General features: G+C 36.3%; 1 protein-coding gene across 5 annotated transcripts in view; it reads right to left on the bottom strand.

Annotated features, from left to right (window-relative positions):
• ARB2A (ARB2 cotranscriptional regulator A) overlaps positions 1-13133 on the bottom strand; it is a 271256-nt gene that overhangs the window by 116427 nt on the left and 141696 nt on the right. For 4 of the 5 annotated variants that reach the window (XR_010886917.1, XM_067315874.1, XM_067315873.1 and 1 more), the window contains one exon: positions 2627-2746. The exons of the other annotated variant lie outside the window; for it this stretch is intronic. Coding sequence is in view for 3 of the 4 variants with exons in the window: in XM_067315874.1 (XP_067171975.1) it covers positions 2627-2746 (120 nt within the window). In the remaining variant the exon portion in view is untranslated. The remainder of the gene's footprint in view (positions 1-2626; positions 2747-13133) is intronic. 5 annotated transcript variants of the gene reach the window in all.

Below are 13133 nucleotides of genomic sequence, written 5' to 3'. Positions count from 1 at the left end.
TCACTGAAAACTCAAATGCTTTTTGACTTTTCTGCTTTTTTTTTCTTGTCTTCTTATTTTCCTGCAGGCACAATCAAATGCAAAGGGCCCAGGCAGAACCCTTCACTCCAAATTAAAGCCATATGCTTCACACTACTCTCCTGTAAGAGGAATGGATTCAGAATGAACAGCTGTGCAAGGGGTCTCTGCAACTACTGTAATGTATATTTTTATGAATCAGTTAACCCAAAATTCTTGTGTAGCAAGTGTAGAGGTGGTATAGTTGCTATATCAGCCTCAAGATCTCCCCCACATAAAACATGAGAGAAAGTGATTGAATATGCACTTGTTGTAAGACAGTAATTGCCCATCAGCTGCTATATTTATTTTTTCAAGCTCTTTGCAATTGCTAACTGCCATATGGATACACAGTTGAAAAGAAAGGAGATTATAACAAAATAAAATCTTTGAAATTAATATCAGGATAAAATAGTTCAAGATGCATTTCAGTTATATCTTACCTCTGCTTCAGTGTAAACCTTATTTTATTAACTGTTTTTAGTGGAACTCAGATATCAAACTACCTCTACCAAAAACATGTGTTAATAATATCCTTTGATTTTTTTTTAAAAACAACCAGGATACATTAAATATATTTCTCAGGTCTAGCTTTGCTTGACAGATATGTGATGTGCCAATGGTTATATATTATATTCTTCCTCTCATGCATGCATCTCCTGCAGAGATAGCAGACTACAGAAGCTGACCCTTACTGAGACCATCTTGTCCCTCTGACAAAGCTCCTTTTTAACTTCTTACTTACTGGTTACTTCCTGTGATGGATAAAAACTTTAGCTCAGCTTGTGATAATTTCACAGGCCCTGAGCACCCTGACCCTAGAAGCCTCAAGGTCAGAAGTCAAGTCTTGTTCTGAAACATCTGTGTGCTTCAAATTAAAGTAGAACAAAAGTGAAGAAATATCCACCAGTGTGACAAGAGAAACAGGCAAAATGGGAATGACACATTGGTCATCTGTTACCCATGCCATCTCAAGCCATTGACTGAAAAGCGATGGAAAACCTCTACGCACTAACTCTCCAAACCTCTTTCAAATAAGCACTTTGTTTAGGAAAAAGTGAGAAAGGTCTCAAGTCATTTTGTACTTTCTGCCTTCTTATGTTAAGTGTATATATTTGCAGGTGTCCTGTGACCCAAACAACATGGCTTTACAAAACCTACAAAAATTTCGCTAACCTTTCAGTTTCAAAAGATAAAGCACTCCAGAATAACCTTGGCTGAAACATATAGCAATTGAAAATCATAGCTTGTCAAAGAGAAGAAAACAGAACAGATATTTCCCACACACTACTGCATCCAAGAAACAACAGTCACATATAATGCAACCAGTTTATGAAGCTGTTTGTTGCCTGAAGTTGTGCTTATACAAAGTTATTTAACTTCACAAACTCGATCTCTGAATAATTGAGTGTGGAGACTATTTATTGACCAGATAATAAAATATCTGAGGAAAATGATCAGCTAAACCATTCTCAAGTTTCAAAATCTGTACACATGATAAATATTTTAAAAATAATCTTCAGGAAGCACAGGGAAAATCAGAATGGCCTTAATATCTACAAAATAAAAACACTTAAAAAACCCTCTTAAAATCTTAACACAATGCTGCGCAGCTCTGGATTTTTCTTGCCTAAGCAACACAGGAAGAGAAACAAAATGCTCATCCATGTTTTTTCTTAACTGAGGCATTGATCTTCCTCTTTAGCAGTAACCACTTTTACAGTTTGTTAGTCTAAACTAGTATTTTATAGACAAAAGTTGTGAATATATGTCTGCTGATTCCTGTATCTATAAAACCAATGTCGTTAGTTCCTAAATTTATATTTCCACAAGAAACAGAGCTTTTTACAGTTTCTTCAGTAAAACATGTCCTGATTACACTAGCATTTTACAATTAAATGAGAAGACTATAGTTGTGTTCTATACAAGCTGCATAAATTGAACAGGCAACTTCTTCTTATTCCAGATAGGGTGAACAAATTTGCCTTGTAGAGAACAGGCTGACTAACATTATCTTCAGCAGTCACAGACTCATGAGTAGCATAGTTTTACAGTTGACCAGAGTTCTCGTCAACTTACAACACGGTAGATTTTATCCAGAGCCTACTAAATTGAAAAAAGTCTTCCAGCAACTTCTGCGGATCTCTGTTGAAAAACTGCTTTTCCCCAAATTTCCCCTCATGCTAAATTCCAATAAACATACAAGAATTTGCATTTATTAATGATGACTTAGCAATAAAATTGTTCTTACTTTTCTCAGTTTTAACCTCCAGTCTCTTTAAGCACAGAGCAGAAACTCACTGAGTACTACCTTTAGGTGAATAGTCTAAAATAAGAAGCTCCAATGAGTTTTGTTTCACCACATTTTTTTCAGGTTAGTGTACGCTTAGAACCTTATCATCTAATTCAGTAAAAGAGAAAAATACAGTGTAAAGAAATCCTCACACAGCTATATGTGACCACTGGTCCAAGTTGTTCCTAAATTGCTGCTTGAAGAAGGTGATCACAAAGAATTTTGAAAATCTGTGAAAGACTTTAGGAAAGAAGGCAATGGAGAAGTCACACTTACCAACTCTACGAATGCAAGTCCACCATAACTGTGAGCAACAAAAAACACATTCTCTGCTGCTGACTGAGAAATAAAATGGTCCCACACATAAATTGCATGTTCTTCAGGAGATCCATTATCCTGCAGAAAAATTTACATTTGTGATAAGTTTTCTTTTAAAAACTGGCAACTCTATCTAAAGGTAACATGTTCCTGTATGTTAACATGTTGTTAAAACAAACCTCAAATGAATTTACTCCAGTGTCAAAAAATGAATAGATTCATTTGTCTAAATAAAAGAAACTTAAGATTGTAATTTAAAGGCAGTAAAACCATCGCTTTTTGTTGCTATTTATTAAAATACAACAAAAATTATGCATCTGCAAAATTTTGTCTAAATATCATGTTGGCAATTCAGCCTAACAGAGGCATTCAAAAAAATTATAAGCCACTACTCTGACTGATATTTTCAACAATTCTTTGTCAAATAGTTGTTTACTGATTGTTTGTTTAAAGTAGTTAGGTCTAAGTATGATAAAAAGATAAAAGCGTATAGGAACTATATAAATACAATTCCAATCTTTAGAATTTTTTGCATATTTTTCCAGTGCCTGTATGTTGTAATACATCAATGGAATATTGTCCAACACAAATATGTCAAAGATTAAAATTACGGCAGTTAAAATTACCTTTTCAAGTACTGCTTACTGTTAGCTTGTGACTATAGATTATAAGATTTAGTGTAGACAAAACACCTCTTGATTGCTTTGATGTTAGCCATTATTTTGGAGTCTCAGAGTTTGGGGAGTGCTATTTCCCGTTAATGAACAGGAATTTGTGAATCCAAGTCAATTTAGAAGAGTCACTGAAGTCAGTGGAATGATTTACACTGATTTTAGCGCACTGTCAAACATCTGAGTTGCACACTCCCATCTCTGCCATTAATTTCCTTTGAGACTATGAGAAAGCCCTGTTCCCCTCTGTATTTTACTAATTGCTCCGATTGTCTATGCCCTAACTCCAAATCTGTCAAGTCTCAGATGACAAGAATAAGATGCTCTTTAGCTCCTATGCCCCAACATGACACCAAGATTTCACACCTGTGTAACACAACACTGTGGCTCTTTCCAGCTCCAGAGCTTTTAGGCCGGAAGTTTATCAGTGAATGAAGCCTGGTTTGCTAGAATTTGCATCCCTTTCTCCTTTGCTCTGCCCCGCCACTAAATTCATGTCCCTCGATGACAGCGACCCAGACAACAGAAGCCTCATTTCCTTGGCGAAAAGTAAGTACATACCAGCAAAAGCAGCTGACAATCAAAAGATGATAATTACATTGTAAAGATTATTATAACTTTATCAAGAACACTGAAGCAATTCTGTATCTTAGTCCTATTCTGAAACATAATGTGGGGGATTTAAGACACATCTAATGGGTGTCTGAAATCAGTGGAAAGACAGACACAAATAACTTGGTGGATTTAGGCTTTAACTTCTATATTCATGCCCAGTTTTCTAAATAAGAGGGATATGCCTACAAATCTTTGTGGATCTGTACCTAAAGCTTTTAAAACAATTACATGCTTTTGAGATTCTTTCCTCTACAGTAGCAGTGACTAAAACATATTTAGCAAATTTGCTGCAAAGCAGAGAAGATATTCTTAATGCTGGACAGATTCTGCTCTTGATTATAATGTAACATAATGTTAACTTACTATATTAGCTATTGTAAATCACCTTAGCATGAGGGAGGGCTCATTTTCTGTCTTTCAACTGTATTCTGAAATTTGACTGTAGAGACAGCAGACTCCTCCTTCTGAGGAAAGAGGGAAGTTTTTCAAAAGAAATTTCATAAGAAAAATAAGATTAGCAGACTAAGATAAACTTGAAGAACAACATGAACTGGAGCTTCTTAAGGGAAGTGATGTATTTTAATTAAGATACCTGTGGAAAAGGCACATTAAAACACATGGAGATTTTCTAAATGACTAGTTTAACTGAAAGATTTATCTAAGTCAAATATGCAGATGATACTTGTTTTTAATTAATAATGGTTGCAATTAATTCTTGTAAGAGCAATTTTTATAAAGGTGCATAACCCTGGTTTAGTTCTGACAAAAAGGAGAGGTTGCTTCTGGTTAACATTTTGTCTTCAGGTATTTTGTATTCATTATTTCATATGCTGCTGGGAAAAGCCCACAATCTTAGGATTAGTCTCAAGACTAAGACAGCAGCAAGAAGCTTCTAAAATATTCAGAAATTCAGTCCAAAAAAAAGCTTCCACCAATTAAAGCATAACCAGTGGCCTAGTAAACCAAATCATTAACTGCACAGTTCCACAGTCCAGTTCAAAGACTCAATTTGGCTTTATAAAATCAAAAAGAAATGAACTAAAACAAGTTACATATAGACTGTAACTACCACTTCTTTTATTATGGGTGAAAAGGCATAAAATGGCAGGATAAACTGTATTGTCGTATATACTCTGCTAAACTCTGAACATGGTAAAAGATGTACATATGTGTGAGAAGAAGGTTGGAGGAGTAATATACGTTTAAAAGAAAAAATCTTTCTTCATAGAGTCCGCATAATTTTTCCTTGTAACAAGCTTCTATTTTAAACAACTTTGATGGAGAATAAACCAATGCTGTGTCCATACAAGAAACAGCTGGCTATGTACGTGGGCACAGCAGACTGCAGAATAATGCAGGTCTCTTCAGGATTTGGAATTACGCTGGGTCCATAAGGACACAGGGATTAGCCACATCTGTCTGGCCCTGCTTAAATTATGATGCTGAATACTGCAGTTTTAATATGAAAGGTGACAGTTTCAGGCAGCTGTTGCTTTCCTTCTTTTCATTGCAGCTAAATACAATGCACTCATATACCACCTTGTTAAATTATTTGATAAAGTGGAGGCCTCTTGGTCATGCTTTACATAATTACCGCTATGACTGCATAAAAAGGAAGGGAAAAGTCATGTTATGTACCTCAGAAGGCAGCTGAGGCTCAATGCATTCTCATTTCTGCAATGGATTGAGATAGAAAGGTGCTAGGAAAGCTGAACTAAAATTTCCAAGTGCTTGAAATCGGTCATCTGAAACCGATAATTCTATGCCTAAATAAGTAGTTTGATTTCAGAGGTGTTGAAGTCAACAGCTGTGGGTCTTCATCACTCTGAAAATCTGATAATTTATTTGGAGCTCCAAATACATTTTAGGTAGCTATCCTGAGGCATCCATCTTGGAAAATTTTGTCTCCAAAGTATGATTGTGAAAAATATGTTTTTTTTCAAATTTATTTTCTTTTTCTAAGACATTCAACTAATCTGTAGTTGCTTCATGTAGATTTTAGGTTACATTTGTCTCTACTGACTTTTCTGCAGCAGATTTTTTTTTATCTTTCAAGCTAAAATAAGTCTTTAGTGCATTTTATGTTGAATTTGGCCTATTTCTTATAAATTATGCTGAGACTCATTGCATAAAGATTTTGCAGACTCATGCGAGTTTGAATAATTGTATGAAGCCTGCTTGGAAAGAAGAGAGGATATTTTGTTTTTTGAATATTTCTCATCTTGGTCTTAATATTTGAAATTAGAAGAAACTTACTCTGATGAAAGAAGGTATTTCTGCAAAACTCTCTGTTATGTATCATTAGAAATAAAAGTTAAAAAAAATTAAGATCTGTCATGTGAAAAGGTCTCTCTGCAATGTTTAATCAACATGAAGGAGCCTGAAAACAGGTAAGTGCTTCATAACTACAGATCAGGTGAACTCCTGCACCTGCGCTCTGCTTTGTTCAGGTGGGGAATGGAGTAAATTCTCTGCGTACAAATGATTTAATCTTTGCATGTGTTCCCATTATGAAAAATCTTACACGGTTCCATTTTTTATGGAATAATATCAGTAAGATTTACCATTTAATTCACTGATAAATAAAGACAACCATGTCTTTTTCTTAATAACTATTGAATTTTAGTACTTTTTGCAGATGAAAATAGAATGAATATACCTTATTTGCTGTCAGTGACTACCAACACTATAGAGACTATCAGATATTGAACATCTGTCATACTTGCATGCTGCAAATTCCATTGAAGTTTACCTGAGAGATATATGTGGTTAAAATCATTTAACAGAAGTAATTCAGAGGTATTTTAGGTTGCTTATGTTATATTTATTCCTTTGCCTGCGTGCTAAAGGAGGTACGCGTTTCAGGAACTAGCTATAAAAGGGGCATTCATAAAAGTAATATGGAATATAAGTAGCCACACATTAGGTTCTGGTTCAGTTAATGATGGGTGCATAGGAGTACTGCAAAGAAGCTACTGCCATGTGGAACTATTTATTTTCAATGAGAAACGATCATCTAATGTTTGTAAACAGAATGAAAATTTATTTCATGTGGTAGAAATGAGCATTCACAAATACTACTTTGAGAATGCATTTCCTTTTCTAGGGACAAATGGCTTTTGTTTTTTTGCAATATCCTTTAAACACTATTAACTATATATAAAAAGGTCCTCACTTTGTAAACCAAATAGCTATTGCTCAAAATCATAAATCATAAATGGTTAAAATGGAACTTTTCATCTTAATATCAAAAGTTTAATCAAACAGCTTGATAGCACAGTCTATGGAAATAATATGACAATGATTAATAAATTCATCTTGCTCATATATATGAAGTCATTTAATATTCCAGTGCCAGAACCTCTGCTACAGCTGTGAGCTGCTTAAAGCAACAGATTGAGGTAAGAGTTGGGAAAGAGGCTGCTGCTCTCTGATCTGCTCAGCCTTGACTCAAGTTCTGGCACAGGTTAGAAAAGTCTTGGGCTGCTCTAACCTACACCAGCTGGGCTCAGTTTCAAAGGGACCTTCAACCAAGAATAACTGGCACGCAGTAATGCTCTTTCCCTTCCTCCTCTGCCCCTCATAAATGCCATACGCTCGGATGGCACAAGCTGTCTGCGCTGGTTTCAGAGGACTTCTCGGGGTCAGGGGCATATCCAGCTGGCAAGGTTCTAGGTCTCTTACACAGCATTGCAGTGGTGCAAAGGGACATGAGCTAGGGAGAAAGTCCTGCCCTCTAATCTCTCTTATAAATTTCTACTACACCTCAGAATCCTTGTCTTCAGAAATTTTTCTCTTTGTTACCCTTCTATCCATTTTTGGCCTGTATCTTCCTCATTTCTGTCCAGCCTACAAAGCTCACTAGCCCGTTACTATATTGTCTCAGAGTCTATAACGTATCAGTAGAAACACTCTATTATAAAATGACACACCTAATCTCTCCTGCTTCAAAGAAAGTTCTGACTGTGGGAGAATTCACTTGCAGTTTAAAAATTCTGGCTGTAATGGTATATAAGTCCATGAAAAAAAAAAATGATTGTGGGTAAATTCTCAGGCAATCCATCGTGTGAAAAAAACAGAGTACGAGACCACAGTTTTGGTTTGTCATTTTTTCCAATATTGCTAGTGCATGAATTGAAAGGTATATAACATTTTAATGACTCAAGCCATTAGGAATACACAGATAAGCAGTGTGCATACAGTGAATACAGTGTTATGTTCTGTTGCATTCAAAAAACAGGTTGAATTTACTAATGTAATATCACAGTCATTAATTGTTAAATAGCAAGCTGAAGTGAGGCAGCAACCAAAGCCTTATCAACTATGCCAGATTCTAACATCTAGACATTGCAAGGTCTGCAGTTATGATGGACTACCTGAGTTGATAACACATGGAATTATCTAAACAACATTTGCATATTTGTGTAATTATTTCCTAAGGTTAATTAGCTCCTGCAAAGCAGCTTGCCCTTTGAGACTGCTTACTTTGACAGGTTTGCATATTTCCTGTTTCAACGCCAAATTTTACAGTTTTTTTTTTTAAACTAACCTGTTGCTGGAAAGTTACAGATGGGGCAGGAGCTCAAGGCTTTCAGAGATTATTGACTTCACTGGGACAGAGAAGCTCAGACCCCATCCTAAACTTCTAATCAGTCTCCTCAGCACTCACCCCAGAGAAAATCAAATTAGTTTTAAGCTTAGGTGACAGTTCTTTCCTTTTACATCAAGATTTGTTTTTAAGCAAGAAATTTGAGTCATATTTTTTTGCAGTAAAAAGTGAAATACATACACATAGAGAAATATGCCATACAACTGAATAGCTTTTTAACAATTTACCTGAAGGTGGTTTCTATAATTACCTTTTATCACAGCAAAACGAACTCTCTTTCTTGCTCTATGAGCTGTAAACAAGTACGGTACATGTGTTAAATACAGGAGAACAGAACTGCACACTAGCTCAGTAGCAGAGTTATAAGGAAGGCGCAGATCCCATTTCCAGTTGTTCGTTGTAAATGTTAGAGAGCGATCCTTCCCTACAGGCAGGACCGTTACATTTGCGTACAGTTCTTCCCATTGCTTCAGTAAGATTTGGGACAGATAAACTTTTGCAAAGAACAACTCCTCTGGTGGTCTTAAGATCATTAAATAAAAAATAATATGTAACAAATATAATATAAAAATATAATCTAGAAAAGTAGCACTTTTTCATTAAACAATCCAGGGTGAAATAGTGTTTTCAGTGGAGACTAGTTAACACTGATATTTTCCGTACAAAAAACTACTCTGCACCTTCAAAAGAAAATCAGATGTTTAAATGTCTGAAATGAATAGTTAAGGGATACAGTCTCTTCTCTACTGGGATACAATCCTTGATTATCACAGTCTGACTCACAGCAGCATCACATTTTGCAGCACCCTTATTTAATGAACCCCATAAAAACTTAGGGGCTTTCCCTGGCAACATTCTTTGACTAGAAAGCAAGATTTGAAAAACGAGTTTATATCTACACATGTATATTCAAACCACAATGCAAGGGTGGAAATGTTGAAGACAAATGAAAGGGGAAGATTTGAATCTATGTTACTGCTGAGGTATGATTTTTGATGTTCTGGTCTAATTAAGTACCCAATAAGTCAGGGTGAACTCTGCCATTCACTTAACACCAGCAGAGTTAAAAACTTTTCAGTCCTTTCAAAAACCCAACAACCCACAGTTAAGCATTTCAAGTTTGCTATCACTCAGAATCCCTGCTTTCTCCTGTCTTCAAATTCCCACTCATAGTTTGTGTGTTCCTCTTCATATCCTCACATCACTGCACTCCCTTTTTCTCTGTGCTTGCATCCATACTTTACTCCGCTTTAAGCTTTAACCTTTCTGTCCTTTCACAACTGTCAAATTCAAGAAGGTGAAATCAAGTCTCTTTTGCTCCTTCTACAGCACCATCTCCTGCTTTGGTGCAGCCCTTTTTCCAACCATTGTCCCCTCCCCAAATTGTAAGTCCCCTTACAAGTACTCAACTATGCTTATCACCTGCTGCAATTTCCTCACTCCTTTTACAAATGTTTGTCTTACATAAGACAACAACTGTGTATTATTTTCATTATGATTGAAGTTATGCCACTCACTGATGGCTAATGATCTAGAATTGACCCCCACCAATTAAATGCCCTCTCCTTTTATTAAATAAGATTCTCCCCCTAATACATTTTATCATGAAATGGGCAATGGAAACCCTTTGCATACAGTCCACCTGGAGTCATGCACTAAGTCAGAATCTGCTCACCGGAGAGAAGAGATGACAGCAGCCACCTCACAGCCTCACCACAAAGAAGTCTCTAGAGAGACCCACTAGAGAAGGCTTTCTCTAAAGAGAAAGTGGTGAGGCCACCTATTCAAGAGAGCTTCTCATCCATGGAAGCACTTCAGTCTTTTGACATAAAGAATTAAAACACCTCCAAAGCCTCATGCAGCACAAGGTATGAGAGACTGCAAATGAAAGACAGTTGTGACAGAAGCTGAAAACTGGCCAACATGTGATTTTTTTCCAAAGAGGCAAGCTACGGTCTTATAACCAAAGAGGGGGAAAGTAAGGCAAGGATAGAACCTGAGAATAGGTAAAAGAGGCAAGAAGGATCCCATATTACTAATTTTCTGCAGCATGAGTATCTGAAGACAAGACTATGAAGTGTCTAGTTCAGGCCACTTAACAAAATTTGAACTCTAACAGAGAACTTCTGGTATATTTAGGAAGTATCCTATCTTCCTGAAATTCTTTTCAAACAACTGGTTACCTTTTTAACCAGAATTATTTTCTGAATTATTTTCTGAAATACCCTTTTAACCAAACAGTTGAGAAAATCCTTGTTACAGAAATCTCAGAACTGCTTCCCTCCTCGGCCCTATAGGCGATCTGAGAAAGGAAAAGGAAATTGTACTTACAGTGAGAATATAATTTCAGCTTTACTTACAGAATAGCTATCACTAGTCTGTATGCTACATACATGCAGATATACATATATGAATATGGATTAGCACTTGTAGAGCTCTTCAATAAATAGATTTTCAGGAAGGATAGCAAATTGGACCACCTCTGTAATGGGGCTAGTCCAGGTATATGAAGCTAGATGAAAGAAGGCTGCAGAAGAAAGATGAAGGTAACAAAGTCAAGGTAGTCTCAATGGCAAAGCAGACAGGACTAGAAGGGAAAACACAGGAGCAAAAGTGAAGGTGGAAACAACTTCATAACAAATCTTAAATCTGACAACACACGTCTAAAATTCAGTATAGTATGTGCTGCTGGTAGCACTCAGAGAAAAGAATAAAGATGACTGTACACTGGGTCAAGGCAGTAATGTTGGTTGCTGCATCCTGAGTTGAGTGGATTGGAGACTATGTGAGAGAAAAGAGAGGGCCAGAAGGGGGAAGATAAAAATGTAAGCAACCAATAGTTTGGCCTTGAAAGTTTGAATGGTTGACAAATTTCATTCCTCTCTTCTTCTATAGGCTCTCTACAGACTTTATTTGCATATTTTGCTACATTAAAACATCAAAATCCAGCAGGATTTGATCAGCTATGTACGTGTCAGACTGGATTCACAGTCACTAAAGTTTGGTGTGGCTCTGTGCAAACACAGAACACTGAATTTGCAAAAATTCAACACTAAAATAATGTAAATTTAATGCTTATGAGCAATGTTATTTGTTATTCAGCAACTCTGTTCATACGCATTCAGACACAGTCACATTGTATTTTCCCTTACCTGACCTCAGCAGGGATTAAACCAAGAGTCTGGGAGTGTAAAAATGTAAGCCTCTTCCACTTACCTCATAGGAATAACTGGGAAAATAAGAAAACTACATTATCTTTTTTAAGGGCAACCTCTAGAAGCGAGCAAGATATATACTCTGGCAGTAACAGCTGCTTTTGAGACAGAAGTAGATACCAGGTATCACAATAGCTAAGTCCAGCAGTGTGCAATATAGTAAATATAAATAGCACAGCCATGTTTGTTACTCAGCACACATCTTCTGAAAACAGTATGGCAAAGTGACTTAAGGTTGGGTTTTTCATATCACAGACCTCAGTTTTATTCCTCGTTATATTTGAGGTGATTCTGTGTAATTTCTCGAATGTTTTACTTGTGAAGTGGGCCAGTGATGGAAGTGTTCTCAATATTGCTTATGAAACCTTAATAAAAAAAAGCTGTTATGCGTTTATAGTCAGAAGCAGAAAGGAAGACTAGAAATCTTAGGTATTGCAGTTAAATACACACTCTATTAAGTTATAGACTGGTCCCACCTCCAAAATGCCTGACAATTTATCAGCAAGGCAGACAATCTTGACAGACCTGCTAAACGAGTAAGTATTGCATGAAATGTGTAATACCTGGCATATCTAATAGCCAAATAAAAATGTAAAACAAAAACGTATTTAGCAGACTGAGAAAAATATTTAAATTGTCACCATCCATGGAACGATGATGAAGAGATGGCTTGGGAGGAAACAGTGATACCCACACTTTGCTGTGAAGTGAATTTTGAGATTAGGTTGTGTGCTCAGTTTAAAATGGCAAGTTTTAATTCAAGACTGAAGAACATCGATAGCTGAGTCTTTCTGACTCTGAAAGGTGTCTGGGAAAGGCATCAGATAAATAGGAAATCTATTGTTTAAGAGACAAAGGGAAAGCAAGATTATTTTAGCAATGAACAACTATATATTTATATAGAGAGAGACAACAAAAATATTCTTTCAAAACAAAATGATATATAGCAGTAGAATGGAAAATAGATGTGTCCTTAGGTTTCCAGGAGTTGGAGAGTTCACTGGATGAATCACAGATTATACTCCAAAACTGTCTGCCTTTTATTTCCTATCAAAATGCCAAGATTCACTCTACCATAAATATAACGTCCCCAAAGGTTTCAGTGAGTAGCAATGTTTTACTTCAAATAGAGAAGTCTGCATGTGTGTGTTCCATCCTAATGTGTCTATGAGCCCACATGTTACACCCTGTACTTCTACAGTTCATACATAATATTGTCAATCAGTAACAAACTGACTGAGCAGAAACTGGATTTTAGTTCCTGTCTTTGCCAACATCAGCCGTTAACTTATTTTTTTACATTTCATATTTGGCCCCTCCCCTGGAACCTTAGGGCCCATGTTCTCCCCAATTCC

This window comes from Apteryx mantelli, chromosome Z, assembly GCF_036417845.1.
Source record: "Apteryx mantelli isolate bAptMan1 chromosome Z, bAptMan1.hap1, whole genome shotgun sequence".
Lineage (NCBI taxonomy): Eukaryota > Metazoa > Chordata > Aves > Apterygiformes > Apterygidae > Apteryx > Apteryx mantelli.
This window is presented reverse-complemented; position numbering and strand designations above follow the sequence as displayed.